The sequence below is a fragment of the Oncorhynchus keta genome, chromosome 1, assembly GCF_023373465.1.
Source record: "Oncorhynchus keta strain PuntledgeMale-10-30-2019 chromosome 1, Oket_V2, whole genome shotgun sequence".
Lineage (NCBI taxonomy): Eukaryota > Metazoa > Chordata > Actinopteri > Salmoniformes > Salmonidae > Oncorhynchus > Oncorhynchus keta.
The window spans coordinates 20,842,650-20,866,625 of record NC_068421.1 but is presented as its reverse complement, the minus strand read 5'-3'; the positions used below and the strand labels follow the sequence as shown (position 1 = coordinate 20,866,625).

General features: G+C 35.7%; 1 protein-coding gene across 1 annotated transcript in view; it reads left to right on the top strand.

Annotated features, from left to right (window-relative positions):
- LOC118394753 (RNA-binding protein Musashi homolog 2-like) overlaps positions 1-23,976 on the top strand; it is a 413,238-nt gene that overhangs the window by 372,359 nt on the left and 16,903 nt on the right. The window contains exon 12 of the mRNA XM_052518448.1: positions 22,814-23,011. Coding sequence (XP_052374408.1) covers positions 22,814-23,011 — 198 coding nt within the window. The remainder of the gene's footprint in view (positions 1-22,813; positions 23,012-23,976) is intronic.

The window sequence follows — 23,976 nt, the reverse complement described above, 5'->3', positions numbered from 1 at the left end:
ATTTATTCATTTGTTTGGTTTATTTCATGTTTGTACCCTTTGATACATGTTGTGGAGTGTTATGTGTAATGGCAGAGAGGCCTAGAGAACTCGAGCCTGTGTTTAGCCCCTGTCACATCATCCTCCCAGTGGCTCTGTAGTGACTTTTCCAGATGGGGTCTTTCTAATGGTAGTAGCGTTGACAAGACACTCCTCCAGAGCTCCAGTCAGCCCAGCCACGCCGTGTGTCAGCTGTGTTGCCAGGGAAGTGCTGCGGCTGCAGCCAGGGACAGACTCTCTCTGGGGGCCAGGGGCCCTGCAGATGTTCCACAGCTCCAATGCATCTGTTTGGCCATGATAGAGACAGGCTGCTGAACACTGCTCATGTTACGGCGCTGGTTGGGCGTTGACACAACTGTTGTAATAGAGTTATTTTCTCTCATTTTATGTAATTAGATTATACCTCCATCTTTCTTTGCTATTCTCCATCAGAATGGACATACAGACAGAATACATGAGTCGCTAGAGGAACATCAGAGCCCTGCCATTATGGTCCCAACCTTGATCTCTCCAATGCTGCTGTTTAATTCCACTCCGTTTTCTACTTCCACATGCTCAAAGTGAATCATTTGCATGCACAGAAAGGAGAATTAGCTCAGCGCGATAATCAAGCGCCTCCATTCTTCCAGATGGCCGATCCAGTGGTCTCTGTAGTCTGTAAATGGGAGCTTTTTAACTGCATTTTATTCCACATTTTACATAGATAGTGCTATCATTAGCCGTGATCTCCCTGAATAATACAAGTCATTTTGCTGTGCTTTGTTAGATAAGACCTTCACGGCACCAGGGACGCCGGCAGCAAGGACTCATTTTCCATGTCAGTGCAAACAAAGCCGCCAGGTGTGTTTGTTGTAAGTGTGTGTGTGTGTCGCGCACAGGCGCGTGTGCAAGAGCGATAATGTTGTATTTGTCTTCCTGTCGTTCCTGCTACTTTGTTCTCGCTAGTCTGTATTTAGAGGGATGTTTCTGCAGGCTACCATCATGGCGGGTGGCCTGTGATGGGGACAGACAGACAAAGGGAAGGGGCCAGCCGGAGGCCTCCTCCTCAGTGTGAACTAATGTGGGTGTCAGGGGCGTTGCTCTGTAAAGGTCTTCATTTGTTTGTTGTTAAAGATCTAATTAGGACGACGAGAGGAAACAGAACGGGCTGGCTAATTAGAGGGGAGCTCAGAAATCACTTTGAACCTCAAGGACACCCGGCTATTAGCGTGCACATAAAACATGTATTAAACCTAGGTGTATGTTTTGTTCCCTTCCTTAAATGATTAAAAAATGCTTTGCTTGAGTGGGCTTTCCCCTCTTCTGGAGAGATGCGGAGGAGTGGAGTGGGCTGGCGCATCCTGAACACTTCTCTCTTTCTGTTTTTCATCTCCTTGAGTGTTTAAAACTGTCTTCTAAAGTACATGTTGCATCTGTTGTCTCAGTGCGGACACACCTACTCATTCCAGGGTTTTTATTTATTTTCACTATTTTCTACATTGTAGAATAATAGTAAAGACATCAGAACTCTGAAATAATACATGTAGTAACCAAAAAGGTGTTAAACAAATCAAAATATATTTTATATTTGAGGTTCTTCATAGTAGCCACCCTTTACCTTGATGACAGCTCTGCACACTCTTGGCATTCTCTCAACCAGCTTCATGAGGTAGTCACCTGGAATGCATTTCAATTAACAGGTGTGCCTTGTTAAAAGTTCATTTGTGGAATTTCTTTTCTTCTTAATGCGTTTGAGCCAGTCAGTTGTGTTGTGACAAGGTAAGGGTGGTATAAAGAAGATAACCCTATTTGGTAAAAGACCAAAGCCATATTATGGCAAGAACAGCTCAAATAAGCAAAGAGAAACGACAGTCCATCATTACTTTAAGACATGAATGTCAGTCAATCTGGAAAATTTGAAGAACTTTGAAAGTTTCTTAATGAACAGTCGCAAAAACCATCAAGCACTATGATGAAACTGACTCTCATGAGGACCACCACAGGAAAGGAAGACGCAGAGTTACCTCTGCTGCAGAGGATAAGTTCATTAGAGTTAACTGTACCCCAGAAATTGCAGCCCAAATAAATGCTTCACAGAGTTCAAGTAACAGACACATCTCAACATCAACTGTTCAGAGGAGACCGCGTGAATCAGACCTTCATGGTCGAATTGCTGCAAAGAAACCACTACTATAAAGGACACCAGTAAAAAGAAGAGACTTGCTTGGGCCAAGAAACACGAGCAATGAACATTAGACCAGTGGAAATCTGTCAGTTCCGTTACTAGCTAGCTACCTTTTGAGTTTGGATCCTGCGATGCAGTTGGCATTAGTTGCTAGGACCGCTACTATCTGTCCAGTGATCCTGCCTAGCTGCTAGCTTGCTGCCTATCAAGCTAGCTTGAACATAGCCCGCAACACACTTCGCTGTGGACAGTGGAGTTTCTCTATCACAGGTGAAGGATCTTTAAAACAAACAAAAACAGTTCTAAAGCAGTTGTTTCAACAACAAGAAAATAGCTTCAACTTTTTTGTCCGAATACTGGTGGAACTAATAAAAGAATGGATGACCTGACCAGAGAGGTCCAGGACCTGAAGAACAGTTTGCAGTTCTCCCAGTGTTAGCTCAAGTTTAAACAGGAGAACGGCAAGATGACAGCAGTCTGTAAGTCATTGGGAGAGGACATCAGTTCTGTATATGAATCCAATATAACAATGACGGAGAAATCATCTCTAGGGCCAATCAAAGTGGAACAACATGGTTGTGGACGGAATTGCAGAATCTCCACATGAGACTTGGAGTCTGAGGACAACGTGAGGGAAATGATCTCGGAGAAACTGAAGATGGACCACAGGAAGATTGAGGTGGAGCGCGTCCACAGGACTGGAAAACCCAACACCGGCCCAGGTGACAAGCCCAGGCCGATAGTGGTCAAATTCCTGAAGTTCAAGGACAAGGTACAGTAGCTGTTCTGGAAAGAGCCAAGAACTTTTTTTTCTTTTTTTTTCTTCTCACCTTTATTTAACCAGGTAGGCAAGTTGAGAACAAGTTCTCATTTACAATTGCGACCTGGCCAAGATAAAGCAAAGCAGTTTGACACATACAACGACACAGTTACACATGGAGTAAAACAAACATACAGTCAATAATACAGTATAAACAAGTCTATATACGATGTGAGCAAATGAGGTGAGATAAGGGAGGTAAAGGCAAAAAAAAGGCCATGGTGGCAAAGTAAATACAAAATAGCAAGTAAAACACTGGAATTGTAGATTTTTCCGTGGAAGAATGTGCAAAGTAGAGAGAGAAATAATGGGGTGCAAAGGAGCAAAATAAATAAAATAAATACAGTAGGGAAAGAGGTAGTTGTTTGGGCTAAATTATAGGTGGGCTATGTACAGGTGCAGTAATCTGTGAGCTGCTCTGACAGTTGGTGTTTAAAGCTAGTGAGGGACATAAGTGTTTCCAGTTTCAGAGATTTTTGTAGTTCCAGTCATTGGCAGCAGAGAACTGGAAGGAGAGAGGAAGAGGAACTTGAGAGGAACGTACGGTGCATTCCGAAAGTATTCAGACCCCTTGAATTTTTCCATATTTTGTTATGTTACAGCCTTATTTTTAAATGGGTTAAATAGTTTTTTTCCCCTCATTATTCTACACACAATACCACATAATGACAAACCGTGGGTATGATGCTACAAGCTTAGCACACCTGTATTTGGGGAGTTTCTCCCATTCTTCTCTGCAGATCCTCTCAAGCTCTGTCAGGTTGGAGGGGAGCATTGCTGCACAGTTATTTTCAGGTCTCTCCAGAGATGTTCGATCGGGTTCAAGTCCAGGCTCTGGTTGGGCCACTCAAGGACATTTAGAGACTTGTCCAGAAGCCACTCCTGCGTCCTGAGGGCTCTGGAGCAGGTTTTCATCAAGGATCAAGGCATTCAGGCCAAAGAGTTCAATCTTGGTTTCATCAGACAGGGCAATCTTGTTTCTCATGGTCTGAAAGTCTTTAGGTGCCTTTTAGCAAACTCCAAGCGGGCTGTCATTTGCCTTTTACTGAGGAGTGGTTTCTGTCTGGCCACTCTACCATGAAAGTCTGATTGGTGGAGTGCTGCAGCGATGGTTGTCCTTCTGGAAGATTCTCCCATCTCCACAGAGGAACTCTGGAGCTCTGTCAGAGTGACACTTGGGTTCTTGGTCACCTCCCTGACCAAGCACTTCTCCCCAGATTGCTTAGTTTGGCCAGGCGGCCAGCTCAAGCAAGTGTCTTGAGGGTTACAGAATTCTTCCATTCAAGTACGATGGAGGCTACTGTGTTCTTGGGGACCTTCAATGCTGGAGACATTTTTTTGTTACTCTTCCCCAGATCTGTGCCTCGACCCAATCCTGTCTCGGAACAATTGCTTCGACCTCATAGCTTGGTTTTTACTCTGACATGCACTGTCAACTGTGGGACCTTATATAGACAGGTGTGTGCCTTTCCAAATCATGTCCAATCTATTGAATTTACCACAGATGGACTCCAATCCAGTTGTAGAAACATCTCAAGGATGATTAATGGAAACAGAATGCACTTGAGCTCAACTTCGTGTCATAGCAAAGGCTCTGAAACTTATGCAAATAATGTTTTTCTGTTTTTCTTATTTTTATAAATGTGCAACACTTTTTTTAAAACTGTTTTTGCTTTGTCAATATGGGGTATTGTGTGTAGATTGATGAGGAAAAACATTAATTTAATACATTTTAGAATAAGTCTGTAACGTCACAAAGTATGTACAAATTCAATGGGTATGAATACTTTCCGAATGCACTGTACATCTTCCTCGGCTAGAACTATCTTGAAGCTGTGTGCCAGAAGAGGAAAGAATTTATGCCAGCCATGAAAGCTGCCAGAGCACGTGAGGACATTTCTTATATCCGCTATGACAGGCTTGTTGTCCACCCTCCTTCCCAAAAGCCTGGAAGGGATGAGAGAACAAAGCCTATGGGTTCATAGCTTCAATCCCACAGCATACACATATATTCAGAGCCATATCCCTGTAATGCTTAGAAAAGATCTTATGTCAAATGTTATTGAAGTGTTGTTGCTGGTTCACTTGGCACATCTAAAGCCTTTTCTTTTGAGGTGTTGCTATAGGCCACCAAGTGCTAACAGTCAGTATCTAAATAATATGTGTGAAATGCTGGATATTGTATGTGATGTAAACAGAGAGGTCTACTTTCTTGGGGACCTGAATATTGACTGGTTTTCATCAAGCTGTCCGCTCAAGAGGAAGCTTCTCACTGTTACCAGTGCCTGTAATCTGGTTCGGGTCTGTTTACAAACACTACAGGAACAAGATCTTCCACATGTAAAATCACATTTTTCTAATACTGTAGAACTTTGTTCTAAAGCTGTATAAATGCATTGGATGCTGTGATCACAATATGGTGCTATGTCCAGGAAAGTTCTAAAGGCAGGGACTAAAATAGTGTATAAAAAATCATTCAAAAGATTTTGCTGTGACTTTTATGTGATGTTAAAATATTTGTTGGTCTGATGTGATTAATATTTGTTGGTCTGATGTGATTAATATTTGTTGGTCTGATGTGATTAATATTTGTTGGTCTGATGTGATTAATATTTGTTGGTCTGATGTGATTAATATTTGTTGGTCTGATGTGATTAATATTTGTTGGTCTGATGTGATTAATATTTGTTGGTCTGATGTGATTAATATTTGTTGGTCTGATGTGATTAATATTTGTTGGTCTGATGTCTGATGTGATTAATATTTGTTGGTCTGATGTGATTAATATTTGTTGGTCTGATGTGATTAATATTTGTTGGTCTGATGTGATTAATATTTGTTGGTCTGATGTGATTAATATTTGTTGGTCTGATGTGATTAATATTTGTTGGTCTGATGTGATTATTTGTTGGTCTGATGTGATTAATATTTGTTGGTCTGATGTGATTAATATTTGTTGGTCTGATGTGATTAATATTTGTTGGTCTGATGTGATTAATATTTGTTGGTCTGATGTGATTAATATTTGTTGGTCTGATGTGATTAATATTTGTTGGTCTGATGTGATTAATATTTGTTGGTCTGATGTGATTAATATTTGTTGGTCTGATGTGATTAATATTTGTTGGTCTGATGTGATTAATATTTGTTGGTCTGATGTGATTAATATTTGTTGGTCTGATGTGATTAATATTTGTTGGTCTGATGTGATTAATATTTGTTGGTCTGATGTGATTAATATTGTTGGTCTGATGTGATTAATATTTGTTGGTCTGATGTGATTAATATTTGTTGGTCTGATGTGATTAATATTTGTTGGTCTGATGTGATTAATATTTGTTGGTCTGATGTGATTAATATTTGTTGGTCTGATGTGATTAATATTTGTTGGTCTGATGTGATTAATATTTGTTGGTCTGATGTGATTAATATGTGTTGGTCTGATGTGATTAATATTTGTTGGTCTGATGTGATTAATATTTGGTCTGATGTGATTAATATTTGTTGGTCTGATGTGATTAATATTTGTTGGTCTGATGTGATTAATATTGTTGGTCTGATGTGATTAATATTTGTTGGTCTGATGTGATTAATATTGTTTGGTCTGATGTGATTAATATTTATTTGTTGGTCTGATGTGATTAATATTTGTTGGTCTGATGTGATTAATATTTGTTGGTCTGATGTGATTAATATTTGTTGGTCTGATGTGATTAATATTGTTGGTCTGATGTGATTAATATTTGTTGGTCTGATGTGATTAATATTGTTGGTCTGATGTGATTAATATTGTTGGTCTGATGTGATTAATATTTGTTGGTCTGATGTGATTAATATTTGTTGGTCTGATGTGATTAATATTTGTTGGTCTGATGTGATTAATATGTGTTGGTCTGATGTGATTAATATGTGTTGGTCTGATGTGATTAATATTTGTTGGTCTGATGTGATTAATATTTGTTGGTCTGATGTGATTAATATTGTTGGTCTGATGTGATTAATATTTGTTGGTCTGATGTGATTATTGTTGGTCTGATATTTGTTGGTCTGATGTGATTAATATTGTTGGTCTGATGTGATTAATATTAATATTTGTTGGTCTGATGTGATTAATATTGTTGGTCTGATGTGATTAATATTTGTTGGTCTGATGTGATTAATATTTGTTGGTCTGATGTGATTAATATTTGTTGGTCTGATGTGATTAATATTGTTGGTCTGATGTGATTAATATTTGTTGGTCTGATGTGATTAATATTTGTTGGTCTGATGTGATTAATATTTGTTGGTCTGATGTGATTAATATTGTTGGTCTGATGTGATTAATATTTGTTGGTCTGATGTGATTAATATTTGTTGGTCTGATGTGATTAATATTTGTTGGTCTGATGTGATTAATATTGTTATCTGATGTTGGTCTGATGTGATTAATATTTGTTGGTCTGATGTGATTAATATTTGTTGGTCTGATGTGATTAATATTTGTTGGTCTGATGTGATTAATATTTGTTGGTCTGATGTGATTAATATTTGGTCTGTTGGTCTGATGTGATTAATATTTGTTGGTCTGATGTGATTAATATTTGTTGGTCTGATGTGATTAATATTTGTTGGTCTGATGTGATTAATATTGTTGGTCTGATGTGATTAATATTGTTGGTCTGATGTGATTAATATTGTTGGTCTGATGTGATTAATATTGTTGGTCTGATGTGATTAATATTTGTTGGTCTGATGTGATTAATATTGTTGGTCTGATGTGATTAATATTGTTGGTCTGATGTGATTAATATTGTTGGTCTGATGTGATTAATATTGTTGGTCTGATGTGATTAATATTGTTGGTCTGATGTGATTAATATTGTTGGTCTGATGTGATTAATATTTGTTGGTCTGATGTGATTAATATTTGTTGGTCTGATGTGATTAATATTGTTGGTCTGATGTGATTAATATTGTTGGTCTGATGTGATTAATATTTGTTGGTCTGATGTGATTAATATTTGTTGGTCTGATGTGATTAATATTGTTGGTCTGATGTGATTAATATTTGTTGGTCTGATGTGATTAATATTTGTTGGTCTGATGTGATTAATATTTGTTGGTCTGATGTGATTAATATTTGTTGGTCTGATGTGATTAATATTTGTTGGTCTGATGTGATTAATATTGTTGGTCTGATGTGATTAATATTTGTTGGTCTGATGTGATTAATATTGTTGGTCTGATGTGATTAATATTGTTGGTCTGATGTGATTAATATTGTTGGTCTGATGTGATTAATATTGTTGGTCTGATGTGATTAATATTTGTTGGTCTGATGTGATTAATATTTGTTGGTCTGATGTGATTAATATTGTTGGTCTGATGTGATTAATATTGTTGGTCTGATGTGATTAATATTGTTGGTCTGATGTGATTAATATTGTTGGTCTGATGTGATTAATATTTGTTGGTCTGATGTGATTAATATTGTTGGTCTGATGTGATTAATATTTTAATATTTGTTGGTCTGATGTGATTAATATTTGTCTGGTCTGATGTGATTAATATTTGTTGGTCTGATGTGATTAATATTTGTTGGTCTGATGTGATTAATATTTGTTGGTCTGATGTGATTAATATTTGTTGGTCTGATGTGATTAATATTTGTTGGTCTGATGTGATTAATATTGTTGGTCTGATGTGATTAATATTGTTGGTCTGATGTCTGATGTGATTAATATTGTTGGTCTGATGTGATTAATATTGTTGTCTGATGTGATTAATATTTGTTGGTCTGATGTGATTAATATTTGTTGGTCTGATGTGATTAATATTTGTTGGTCTGATGTGATTAATATGTGTTGGTCTGATGTGATTAATATTTGTTGGTCTGATGTGATTAATATTTGTTGGTCTGATGTGATTAATATTTGTTGGTCTGATGTGATTAATATTGTTGGTCTGATGTGATTAATATTGTTGGTCTGATGTGATTAATATTGTTGGTCTGATGTGATTAATATTTGTTGGTCTGATGTGATTAATATTGTTGGTCTGATGTGATTAATATTGTTGGTCTGATGTGATTAATATTTGTTGGTCTGATGTGATTAATATTGTTGGTCTGATGTGATTAATATTGTTGGTCTGATGTGATTAATATTGTTGGTCTGATGTGATTAATATTTGTTGGTCTGATGTGATTAATATTGTTGGTCTGATGTGATTAATATTGTTGGTCTGATGTGATTAATATTGTTGGTCTGATGTGATTAATATTTGTTGGTCTGATGTGATTAATATTGTTGGTCTGATGTGATTAATATTGTTGGTCTGATGTGATTAATATTTGTTGGTCTGATGTGATTAATATTGTTGGTCTGATGTGATTAATATTGTTGGTCTGATGTGATTAATATTTGTTGGTCTGATGTGATTAATATTGTTGGTCTGATGTGATTAATATTGTTGGTCTGATGTGATTAATATTGTTGGTCTGATGTGATTAATATTTGTTGGTCTGATGTGATTAATATTTGTTGGTCTGATGTGATTAATATTTGTTGGTCTGATGTTAAAATATGTGTTGCTCTGATGTGATTAATATTTGTTGGTCTGATGTGATTAATATTTGTTGGTCTGATGTGATTAATATTTGTTGGTCTGATGTGATTAATATTGTTGGTCTGATGTGATTAATATTGTTGGTCTGATGTGATTAATATTGTTGGTCTGATGTGATTAATATTTGTTGGTCTGATGTGATTAATATTGTTGGTCTGATGTGATTAATATTGTTGGTCTGATGTGATTAATATTTGTTGGTCTGATGTGATTAATATTGTTGGTCTGATGTGATTAATATTGTTGGTCTGATGTGATTAATATTTGTTGGTCTGATGTGATTAATATTTGTTGGTCTGATGTATTGTTGGTCTGATGTGATTAATATTTGTTGGTCTGATGTTTGATTAATATTGTTGGTCTGATGTGATTAATATTGTTGGTCTGATGTGATTAATATTGTTGGTCTGATGTGATTAATATTTGTTGGTCTGATGTGATTAATATTTGTTGGTCTGATGTGATTAATATTTGTTGGTCTGATGTTAAAATATGTGTTGGTCTGATGTGATTAATATTTGTTGGTCTGATGTGATTATATTTGTTGGTCTGATGTGATTAATATTTGTTGGTCTGATGTGATTAATATTGTTGGTCTGATGTGATTAATATTGTTGGTCTGATGTGATTAATATTGTTGGTCTGATGTGATTAATATTTGTTGGTCTGATGTGATTAATATTTGTTGGTCTGATGTGATTAATATTTGTTGGTCTGATGTGATTAATATTTGTTGGTCTGATGTGATTAATATTTGTTGGTCTGATGTGATTAATATTTGTTGGTCTGATGTGATTAATATTGTTGGTCTGATGTGATTAATATTGTTGGTCTGATGTGATTAATATTTGTTGGTCTGATGTGATTAATATTTGTTGGTCTGATGTGATTAATATTGTTGGTCTGATGTGATTAATATTGTTGGTCTGATGTGATTAATATTTGTTGGTCTGATGTGATTAATATTGTTGGTCTGATGTGATTAATATTGTTGGTCTGATGTGATTAATATTTGTTGGTCTGATGTTAATATTTGTTGGTCTGATGTGATTATATTTGTTGGTCTGATGTGATTAATATTTGGTCTGATGTGATTAATATTGTTGGTCTGATGTGATTAATATTGTTGGTCTGATGTGATTAATATTTGTTGGTCTGATGTGATTAATATTTGTTGGTCTGATGTGATTAATATTTGTTGGTCTGATGTGATTAATATTTGTTGGTCTGATGTGATTAATATTTGTTGGTCTGATGTGATTAATATTTGTTGGTCTGATGTGATTAATATTTGTTGGTCTGATGTGATTAATATTGTTGGTCTGATGTGATTAATATTGTTGGTCTGATGTGATTAATATTGTTGGTCTGATGTGATTAATATTTGTTGGTCTGATGTGATTAATATTGTTGGTCTGATGTGATTAATATTGTTGGTCTGATGTGATTAATATTTGTTGGTCTGATGTGATTAATATTGTTGGTCTGATGTGATTAATATTGTTGGTCTGTTGTGATTAATATTTGTTGGTCTGATGTGATTAATATTTGTTGGTCTGATGTGATTAATATTGTTGGTCTGATGTGATTAATATTGTTGGTCTGATGTGATTAATATTGTTGGTCTGATGTGATTAATATTTGTTGGTCTGATGTGATTAATATTTGTTGGTCTGATGTGATTAATATTTGTTGGTCTGATGTTATTAATATTGTTGGTCTGATGTGATTAATATTTGTTGGTCTGATGTGATTAATATTTTGGTCTGGTCTGATGTGATTAATATTTGTTGGTCTGATGTGATTAATATTGTTGGTCTGATGTGATTAATATTGTTGGTCTGATGTGATTAATATTGTTGGTCTGATGTGATTAATATTTGTTGGTCTGATGATTAATATTTGATTAATATTTGTTGGTCTGATGTGATTAATATTTGTTGGTCTGATGTGATTAATATTTGTTGGTCTGATGTGATTAATATTTGTTGGTCTGATGTGATTAATATTGTTGGTCTGATGTGATTAATATTGTTGGTCTGATGTGATTAATATTTGTTGGTCTGATGTGATTAATATTTGTTGGTCTGATGTGATTAATATTTGTTGGTCTGATGTGATTAATATTTGTTGGTCTGATGTGATTAATATTGTTGGTCTGATGTGATTAATATTTGTTGGTCTGATGTGATTAATATTTGTTGGTCTGATGTGATTAATATTTGTTGGTCTGATGTGATTAATATTTGTTGGTCTGATGTGATTAATATTTGTTGGTCTGATGTTAATATTTGTTGGTCTGATGTGATATTTGTTGGTCTGATGTGATTAATATTGTTGGTCTGATGTGATTAATATTTGTTGGTCTGATGTGATTAATATTTGTTGGTCTGATGTGATTAATATTTGTTGGTCTGATGTGATTAATATTGTTGGTCTGATGTGATTAATATTGTTGGTCTGATGTGATTAATATTTGTTGGTCTGATGTGATTAATATTGTTGGTCTGATGTGATTAATATTGTTGGTCTGATGTGATTAATATTTGTTGGTCTGATGTGATTAATATTTGTTGGTCTGATGTGATTAATATTTGTTGGTCTGATGTGATTAATATTTGTTGGTCTGATGTGATTAATATTGTTGGTCTGATGTGATTAATATTTGTTGGTCTGATGTGATTAATATTTGTTGGTCTGATGTGATTATTTGTTGGTCTGATGTGATTAATATTGTTGGTCTGATGTGATTAATATTGTTGGTCTGATGTGATTAATATTGTTGGTCTGATGTGATTAATATTTGTTGGTCTGATGTGATTAATATTTGTTGGTCTGATGTGATTAATATTTGTTGGTCTGATGTGATTAATATTTGTTGGTCTGATGTGATTAATATTTGTTGGTCTGATGTGATTAATATTTGTTGGTCGATGTGATTAATATTTGTTGGTCTGATGTGATTAATATTTGTTGGTCTGATGTGATTAATATTTGTTGGTCTGATGTGATTAATATTTGTTGGTCTGATGTTTAATTATTTGTTGGTCTGATGTGATTAATATTTGTTGGTCTGATGTGATTAATATTTGTTGGTCTGATGTGATTAATATTTGTTGGTCTGATGTGATTAATATTTGTTGGTCTGATGTGATTAATATTTGTTGGTCTGATGTGATTAATATTGTTGGTCTGATGTGATTAATATTGTTGGTCTGATGTGATTAATATTTGTTGGTCTGATGTGATTAATATTTGATGTGATTAATATTTGTTGGTCTGATGTGATTAATATTGTTGGTCTGATGTGATTAATATTTGTTGGTCTGATGTGATTAATATTGTTGGTCTGATGTGATTAATATTTGTTGGTCTGATGTGATTAATATTTGTTGGTCTGATGTGATTAATATTTGTTGGTTGGTCTGATGTGATTAATATTGTTGGTCTGATGTGATTAATATTTGTTGGTCTGATGTGATTAATATTTGTTGGTCTGATGTGATTAATATTTGTTGGTCTGATGTGATTAATATTTGTTGGTCTGATGTGATTAATATTGTTGGTCTGATGTGATTAATATTTGTTGGTCTGATGTGATTAATATTGTTGGTCTGATGTGATTAATATTTGTTGGTCTGATGTGATTAATATTGTTGGTCTGATGTGATTAATATTTGTTGGTCTGATGTGATTAATATTTGTTGGTCTGATGTGATTAATATTTGTTGGTCTGATGTGATTAATATTTGTTGGTCTGATGTGATTAATATTTGTTGGTCTGATGTGATTAATATTTGTTGGTCTGATGTGATTAATATTGTTGGTCTGATGTGATTAATATTTGTTGGTCTGATGTGATTAATATTTGTTGGTCTGATGTGATTAATATTTGTTGGTCTGATGTGATTAATATTTGTTGGTCTGATGTGATTAATATTTGTTGGTCTGATGTGATTAATATTTGTTGGTCTGATGTGATTAATATTTGTTGGTCTGATGTGATTAATATTTGTTGGTCTGATGTGATTAATATTTGTTGGTCTGATGTGATTAATATTTGTTGGTCTGATGTGATTAATATTGTTGGTCTGATGTCTGATGTGATTAATATTTGTTGGTCTGATGTGATTAATATTTGTTGGTCTGATGTGATTAATATTGTTGGTCTGATGTGATTAATATTTGTTGGTCTGATGTGATTAATATTGTTGGTCTGATGTGATTAATATTGTTGGTCTGATGTGATTAATATTGTTGGTCTGATGTGATTAATATTTGTTGGTCTGATGTGATTAATATTTGTTGGTCTGATGTGATTAATATTTGTTGGTCTGATGTGATTAATATTGTTGGTCTGATGTGATTAATATTTGTTGGTCTGATGTGATTAATATTTGTTGGTCTGATGTGATTAATATTGTTGGTCTGATGTGATTAATATTGTTGGTCTGATGTGATTAATATTTGTTGGTCTGATGTGATTAATATTTGTTGGTCTGATGTGATTAATATTTGTTGGTCTGATGTGATTAATATTTGTTGGTCTGATGTGATTAATATTTGTTGGTCTGATGTGATTAATATTTGTTGGTCTGATGTGATTAATATTTGTTGGTCTGATGTGATTAATATTTGTTGGTCTGATGTGATTAATATTGTTGGTCTGATGTGATTAATATTTGTTGGTCTGATGTGATTAATATTGTTGGTCTGAGGTGATTAATATTTGTTGGTCTGATGTGATTAATATTGTTGGTCTGATGTGATTAATATTTGTTGGTCTGATGTGATTAATATTGTTGGTCTGAGGTGATTAATATTGTTGGTCTGATGTGATTAATATTGTTGGTCTGATGTGATTAATATTGTTGGTCTGATGTGATTAATATTGTTGGTCTGATGTGATTAATATTGTTGGTCTGATGTGATTAATATTGTTGGTCTGATGTGATTAATATTGTTGGTCTGATGTGATTAATATTTGTTGGTCTGATGTGATTAATATTTGTTGGTCTGATGTGATTAATATTGTTGGTCTGATGTGATTAATATTTGTTGGTCTGAGGTGATTAATATTTGTTGGTCTGATGTGATTAATATTGTTGGTCTGATGTGATTAATATTTGTTGGTCTGATGTGATTAATATTTGTTGGTCTGATGTGATTAATATTGTTGGTCTGATGTGATTAATATTTGTTGGTCTGATGTGATTAATATTTGTTGGTCTGATGTGATTAATATTTGTTGGTCTGATGTGATTAATATTGTTGGTCTGATGTGATTAATATTGTTGGTCTGATGTGATTAATATTGTTGGTCTGATGTGATTAATATTTGTTGGTCTGAGGTGATTAATATTTGTTGGTCTGAGGTGATTAATATGTGTTGGTCTGATGTGATTAATATTTGTTGGTCTGATGTGATTAATATTTGTTGGTCTGATGTGATTAATATTTGTTGGTCTGATGTGATTAATATGTGTTGGTCTGATGTGATTAATATTTGTTGGTCTGATGTGATTAATATTTGTTGGTCTGATGTGATTAATATTGTTGGTCTGATGTGATTAATATTTGTTGGTCTGATGTGATTAATATTGTTGGTCTGATGTGATTAATATTTGTTGGTCTGATGTGATTAATATTGTTGGTCTGATGTGATTAATATTTGTTGGTCTGATGTGATTAATATTTGTTGGTCTGATGTGATTAATATTTGTTGGTCTGATGTGATTAATATTGTTGGTCTGATGTGATTAATATTTGTTGGTCTGATGTGATTAATATTGTTGGTCTGATGTGATTAATATTTGTTGGTCTGATGTGATTAATATTTGTTGGTCTGATGTGATTAATATTTGTTGGTCTGATGTGATTAATATTTGTTGGTCTGATGTGATTAATATTTGTTGGTCTGATGTGATTAATATTTGTTGGTCTGATGTGATTAATATTTGTTGGTCTGATGTGATTAATATTTGTTGGTCTGATGTGATTAATATTGTTGGTCTGATGTGATTAATATTTGTTGGTCTGATGTGATTAATATTGTTGGTCTGAGGTGATTAATATTTGTTGGTCTGATGTGATTAATATTTGTTGGTCTGATGTGATTAATATTGTTGGTCTGATGTGATTAATATTGTTGGTCTGATGTGATTAATATTTGTTGGTCTGATGTGATTAATATTGTTGGTCTGATGTGATTAATATTGTTGGTCTGATGTGATTAATATTTGTTGGTCTGATGTGATTAATATTTGTTGGTCTGATGTGATTAATATTGTTGGTCTGATGTGATTAATATTGTTGGTCTGATGTGATTAATATTTGTTGGTCTGATGTGATTAATATTTGTTGGTCTGATGTGATTAATATTTGTTGGTCTGATGTGATTAATATTTGTTGGTCTGATGTGATTAATATTTGTTGGTCTGATGTGATTAATATTTGTTGGTCTGATGTGATTAATATTTGTTGGTCTGATGTGATTAATATTTGTTGGTCTGATGTGATTAATATTTGTTGGTCTGATGTGATTAATATTTGTTGGTCTGATGTGATTAATATTTGTTGGTCTGATGTGATTAATATTTGTTGGTCTGATGTGATTAATATTTGTTGGTCTGATGTGATTAATATTTGTTGGTCTGATGTGATTAATATTTGTTGGTCTGATGTGATTAATATTTGTTGGTCTGATGTGATTAATATTTGTTGGTCTGATGTGATTAATATTTGTTGGTCTGATGTGATTAATATTTGTTGGTCTGATGTGATTAATATTGTTGGTCTGATGTGATTAATATTGTTGGTCTGATGTGATTAATATTTGTTGGTCTGATGTGATTAATATTTGTTGGTCTGATGTCTGATGTGATTAATATTGTTGGTCTGATGTGATTAATATTTGTTGGTCTGAGGTGATTAATATTTGTTGGTCTGATGTGATTAATATTTGTTGGTCTGATGTGATTAATATTTGTTGGTCTGATGTGATTAATATTGTTGGTCTGATGTGATTAATATTGTTGGTCTGATGTGATTAATATTTGTTGGTCTGATGTGATTAATATTTGTTGGTCTGATGTGATTAATATTGTTGGTCTGATGTGATTAATATTGTTGGTCTGATGTGATTAATATTTGTTGGTCTGATGTGATTAATATTGTTGGTCTGATGTGATTAATATTGTTGGTCTGATGTGATTAATATTTGTTGGTCTGATGTGATTAATATTGTTGGTCTGATGTGATTAATATTGTTGGTCTGATGTGATTAATATTGTTGGTCTGAGGTGATTAATATTTGTTGGTCTGAGGTGATTAATATTGTTGGTCTGAGGTGATTAATATTTGTTGGTCTGATGTGATTAATATTGTTGGTCTGAGGTGATTAATATTTGTTGGTCTGAGGTGATTAATATTGTTGGTCTGATGTGATTAATATTTGTTGGTCTGATGTGATTAATATTGTTGGTCTGAGGTGATTAATATTGTTGGTCTGAGGTGATTAATATTGTTGGTCTGAGGTGATTAATATTTGTTGGTCTGATGTGATTAATATTGTTGGTCTGATGTGATTAATATTGTTGGTCTGATGTGATTAATATTGTTGGTCTGATGTGATTAATATTGTTGGTCTGAGGTGATTAATATTTGTTGGTCTGATGTGATTAATATTGTTGGTCTGAGGTGATTAATATTGTTGGTCTGATGTGATTAATATTGTTGGTCTGATGTGATTAATATTGTTGGTCTGATGTGATTAATATTGTTGGTCTGATGTGATTAATATTGGTTGGTCTGATGTGATTAATATTGTTGGTCTGATGTGATTAATATTGTTGGTCTGATGTGATTAATATTTGTTGGTCTGATGTGATTAATATTGTTGGTCTGAGGTGATTAATATTGTTGGTCTGATGTGATTAATATTGTTGGTCTGATGTGATTAATATTGTTGGTCTGATGTGATTAATATTGTTGGTCTGATGTGATTAATATTGTTGGTCTGATGTGATTAATATTGTTGGTCTGAGGTGATTAATATTGTTGGTCTGATGTGATTAATATGTGTTGGTCTGATGTGATTAATATTGTTGGTCTGATGTGATTAATATTGTTGGTCTGAGGTGATTAATATTTGTTGGTCTGATGTGATTAATATTGTTGGTCTGATGTGATTAATATTTGTTGGTCTGATGTGATTAATATTGTTGGTCTGATGTGATTAATATTGTTGGTCTGAGGTGATTAATATTTGTTGGTCTGAGGTGATTAATATTTGTTGGTCTGATGTGATTAATATTGTTGGTCTGATGTGATTAATATTGTTGGTCTGATGTGATTAATATTGTTGGTCTGAGGTGATTAATATTTGTTGGTCTGATGTGATTAATATTGTTGGTCTGATGTGATTAATATTGTTGGTCTGATGTGATTAATATTGTTGGTCTGAGGTGATTAATATTTGTTGGTCTGAGGTGATTAATATTTGTTGGTCTGATGTGATTAATATTGTTGGTCTGAGGTGATTAATATTTGTTGGTCTGATGTGATTAATATTTGTTGGTCTGAGGTGATTAATATTGTTGGTCTGAGGTGATTAATATTGTTGGTCTGAGGTGATTAATATTGTTGGTCTGAGGTGATTAATATTGTTGGTCTGATGTGATTAATATGTGTTGGTCTGATGTGATTAATATTGTTGGTCTGAGGTGATTAATATTTGTTGGTCTGATGTGATTAATATTGTTGGTCTGAGGTGATTAATATTTGTTGGTCTGATGTGATTAATATTTGTTGGTCTGAGGTGATTAATATTGTTGGTCTGAGGTGATTAATATTTGTTGGTCTGATGTGATTAATATTTGTTGGTCTGAGGTGATTAATATTGTTGGTCTGAGGTGATTAATATTGTTGGTCTGAGGTGATTAATATTGTTGGTCTGAGGTGATTAATATTGTTGGTCTGATGTGATTAATATGTGTTGGTCTGATGTGATTAATATTGTTGGTCTGAGGTGATTAATATTGTTGGTCTGAGGTGATTAATATGTGTTGGTCTGATGTGATTAATAAGGAGCATCCAGATACTTCACTTGGTGCATTTATGAAATTGCTTCTTCCAATAATTGATAAACATGCACCTGTTAAGAAACTGACTGTTAGAACTGTTAAGGCTCCATGGATTGATGGGGAATTGAAAAACTGTATGGCTGAAATAAATGGGGGAAAAGGAGTCTGGCTGACTTACGGCAAATTGAGAAATGATGTGATTAAACTCAACAAAAATAAATGTATTATGAAGCCAAGATCAATGATATTAGGCCCTCTCTTTTCCATTTTTATCAATGACCTGCCACTGGCAAAACAAAGCCTGTGTGTCCATGTATACTGATGATTCAACCATATACTGTATGCCTCAGCAACCACAGCTAATGAAGTCACTGAAACCCTTAACAAAGAGTTGCAGTCTGTTTTGGAATGGGTGGCCAGTAATAAACTGGTCCTGAAAATCTCTATAACTTAGATAATTATATTTGGTACAAATCATTCTCTAAGTTCTAGATCTCAGCTGAATATGGTATTGAATGGTGTGGCTGTTGAACAAATTGAGGACACTAAATTACTTGGTGTTACCATAGATTGTAAACTGTCATGGTCAAAACATATAGATTCAATGGTTGTAAAGATGGGGAGAGGTCTGTCCGTAATATAAAGAGATACTCTGCTTTTTTGACAACACACTCCACAAAGTAAGTCCTGCAGGCTCAATTTAAAAAAAAATAATCTTATCTTGATTATTGTCCAGACATATGGTCAAGTGCTGCAAAGAAAGACCTAGTAAAGCTGCAGGCAGCTGGTCCAGAACAGAGTGTCACGTCTTGCTCTTTATTGTAATCAGAGGGCTAATATTAATACTATGCATGCCAGTCTCTCTTGGCTAAGAGTTGAGGAAAGCATGACTGCGTCACTTCTTCATAAGAAACAATGTGTTGGAAATTGTTTGCATAGTCTACATACACACAGCACTGACACACATACTTACCCCACCAGACATGCTACCAGGGGTCTTTTCACAGTCCCCAGGTCCAGAACAAATTCAAGGAAACGTACAGTATTCTACCGAGTCATGAGTGCATGGAACTCCCTTCCATCTTATATAGCGCAAGTGAACAGCAGACCTGGTTTCAAAAAACAAATAAGTCAACCCCTCACGGCACAACGCCTCTCAACCATGTCAAATCACATTTTATTGGTCACATACACATGGTTAGCAGATGTTATTGCGAGTGTAGCGAAATGTGCTTCTAGTCCCGACCTTGCAGTAATATCTAACAAGTAATCTAACAATTCCACAACAACTACCTAATACACACATCTAAGTAAAGGGATGGAATAAGAATATATGGATGACTGAGCGGCATAGGCAAGATGCAATAGATGGTATAAAATACAGTATATACATATGAGATGAGTAATGCAAGATATGTAAACATTATTAAAGTGACTAGTGATCCATTTATTCAAGTGGCCAATGAGCTCAAGTCTGTATGTAGGCAGCAGCCTCTCTGTGTTAGTGGTGGCTGTTTAACTTTGATGCACATGTACTGACCTCGCCTTCTGGATGGTAGCGGGGTGAACAGGCAGAGGCTTGGGTTGTTGTTGTCCTTGATGATCGTTTTAGCCTTTCTGTGACATTGGGTGCTGTAGGTGTCCTGGAGGGCAGGTAGTTTGCCCCCGGTGATGCGTTGTACAGACCGCACCACCCTCTGGAGAGCCTTGCGGTTGTCGGCGATGCAGTTGCTGTACCAGGCGGTGATACAGCCCGACAGGATGCTCTCAATTGTGCATCTGTAAAGGTTTGTGAGGGTTTTAGGTAACAAGCCAACCTCAGGAGGCTGAAGAAATTTGAAGAGGCCCTGTTGTGCCTTTTTCACCTCACTGTCTGTGTGGGTGGACCATTTAAGTTTGTCCGTGATGTGTAGGCCGAGGAACTTTAAAACTTTCCACCTTCTCCACTGCTGTTCCGTCGATGTGGATAGGGGGGTGCTTCCTCTGCTGTTTCCTGAAGTCCACGATTATCTCCTTTGTTTTGTTGACGTTGAGTGAGAGGTTGTTGTCCTGACACCACACTCCCAAGTGTCCTCACCTCCTCCCTGTAGGCTGTCTCCTTGTTGTTGCTAATCAAGCCCACTGTAGTTGTGTCATCTGCAAACTTGATGATTGAGTTGGAGGCGTGCATGGCCACACAGTCATGGGTGAACAGGGAGTCCAGGAGGGGGCTGAGCATACACCCTTGTGGGGCCCCAGTGCTGAGGATCTGCAAAGTGGAGATGTTGTTTCCTACCTTCACCGCCTGGGTGCGGCCCGTCAGGAAGTCCAGGACCCAATTGCACAGAGCGGGGTTGAGACCCAGGGCCTTAAGCTTAATGATGAACTTGGAGGGTACTATGGTGTTGAATTCTGAGCTGTAGTCAATGAACAGCATTCTTACATAGGTATTCTTCTTGTATAGATGGGATAGGGCAGTGTGATGGCATTTGCATCGTCTGTGGACCTATTGGGGTGGTAAGCAAATTGAAGTGGGTCTAGGGTGACCGGTAGGGGGGAGGTGATATGATCCTTGACTAGTCTCTCAAAGCACTTCATGCTGACAAAAGTGAGTGCAATGGGGCGATAGTCATTTACTTCAGTTACCATGTGTGTATGTACTGACATGTACAGTATGTGTAACTGATAGATACACACACACTATATGTTAATGTTTTTAAACATATGTAAATTGTAAAGTCTTTTGTCACTGTCTTTTTTGTTACATGTCGGACCCCAGTAAGACTAGCTGTCGTCATTGGCGTTGGTTAATGGTCATCCTAATAAATATAATCAAAAGATTGGTGTTAACATGGGCGAGAGAGTTTCCTTCCACCATATTCTTTTCACCAGTCTCTGTGCTATACCTTTTAAATCCAAGTCACATTGAAATTGACTTTATAATTTATAACCTATGACCTGACCCAAGACTTTTGTAGTGTTTTTGAATGGTTTTCAATGGGCAGAAAATGTAGTGCAATGGTGTTCAGTGCAAAACCTCAATTAAAGGCATCTGGCAGAAGTAAATTCATCCCTAAACATGACTATAATTGTATATATATCTTTCTTTGCAAGAAATAACATCCCCAAAAACACACAAACACAACACACAACACAAACACAACTGTCTCCTAGCCTCCCAGTCATGTTTTCTGTCCCTAACCCTAAAACTGAAACAAAATATAAATATTTTTATACAACTATAACAAAATAGAAACGAGCAAATCAGGTCTGAAAACTACCAAACTAAACAGAATTTCAAATAAAAATAGAAAATATCCTTGATAAGTGCAGTCCATTTACACAGATAATGCAGCTCTCTGTGAGGGCACTGAGTGTCTATGGAATAGAGCTGTGGGGACATAAAGCTTTATAGTTAACAAATGCCTTGTCTGTTTCTCCTCTCCTCTGCATCAGTAGTCCAGTACATTGTGAAATCTTGCCTGTGTCAAATCTAAAATGTATGAGGAATTTCTGTTATAATCTTATTGATTTATGAGCAGAAGCCCAAACATGAATAATAGATTTTTCTTAATCATTCTCACGCTTATTTTAGGAGAATCTCATTTTGGTTATTTTTCACCCTTGAGCTCTTAGTGTGTGTATTTCACACAGTTATTATGTGTGTGTGTTTTGAAGCGAGCAAGTGGTGATCACATGTGGTGTAAATTCTACTAAAGATTTTCTTTGACCATCATTTTTAGCTTGAGGCCACATTGAGTTCCATTGTGGAAGTCTTCAGCTACACTAGTGTTAGGGAGCAGGGTTGGTGTGTGTATAGTGTAATGCCTCTGTACCCAGTCTCTCAAGGGGCTACTGGGGTGTGGTGGGCAGAAGCAGGAAGAAAACCAGTATGGATGTTTACTGTAGTTTGCCTTGCCCTGTAACACACTACAATGCCATGTAGAAAAACAACAACAACATAGCAATAAATAACACACACAAAAACCAATTCATTACATTACTACAGTACTGTGTAAAGTGTTTCCACGATGATGGACATGCGTCCCATCCCGCCCCTCCCTCCCTCCATCCCGCCACCTCCCCCCTCCCTCCCTATACTATACCCCTATCTCTCAGGGTTCCCAGATTATGGGTTCTATTCCGGGGCCGGGCCCAGTGACCTGCGGGGCCCCCCCTGCTCCTTTGCCGACTATGGCTCCCTGGGGCCCCAGGCTGCTCAGATGCTGCAGCACAGTGAGCATCATGCCACCTCCGCCTGCAACTCCCCCCTCCAGCACCACCTGCAGCACAGCCCGGACCCCTTTAAGAGCCCAGGTGTGTACCCTGCTAACATCTCCTTCAATCCTTCAATCAGTCAATGATGCCATTCAAGTTACGAATTCATGAGGCTATTGTGAGAGGGAGAAAAAGAGAGGGAGTGTAAAAGAGAGAAAGAGAGGAAAGAGAAGTTTATAGAGACAGAGAAGGGAACAATAACTATTAGAGGAAGGTGATTCACTGTGTACTGTAGCGTAGCACCCCTGGTAGGCTGGACAATAGAACGAGTCAAAATTCACCCAAGGCTACAAAACAGCAAATTAACGTTTGCTAAGCTGGAACACTAGTGCGAGCCGAGATGAAATTAATGGAATTGAACGTTCGCAGAGCCTGTTTTGACTGGAGTTATGCTTAGAATTCCATTATTGCCTAAATGGCACAAAAAAATGTATCACTTTTTATTTTACCACTACAATATGTTCATCGGACGAAACTAGAAAAAAACTACTCGTGTAGAAAGTAAACATCCGCACCTCGATTGTGTGTCAACTGTGCTTATGACTGCGTAACGAGAAAGTAGGGAACACTTCAGACTATTTCTGGTCTAGTGATCGATGACAAACGAGCTCGCTACCCAGACTTTCATAATTACAAAGAGGAGATTCTCCTGATTAAAATGTTGCCCGATCTTTAAAAATCTAAATGTATACATTGTGAGATATTTGGCGAAACAGACCGGTATGCCTCTCCATAGGAAAACAATGGGGCAAGTGCAGCGTTCCAAGGGCAAAAAGTATTTTGGGGCTAGCATTTGATGACAACCAAGCTTGCTGGCCAAACTTGCATAATTAGAAAGAGGAGATTCTCATGATTAAAATGGCGTCCGACATTTAAAAAAAAAATTAAAATACACATTGCGGAATATTTGGCGAAATAGACAGACATGCCAAAATTTCCCATATAGTAAACAATGGGACGACCTCAGAGTTCCATGAGTCATTTTTAATTAGTTTACTTTTTAA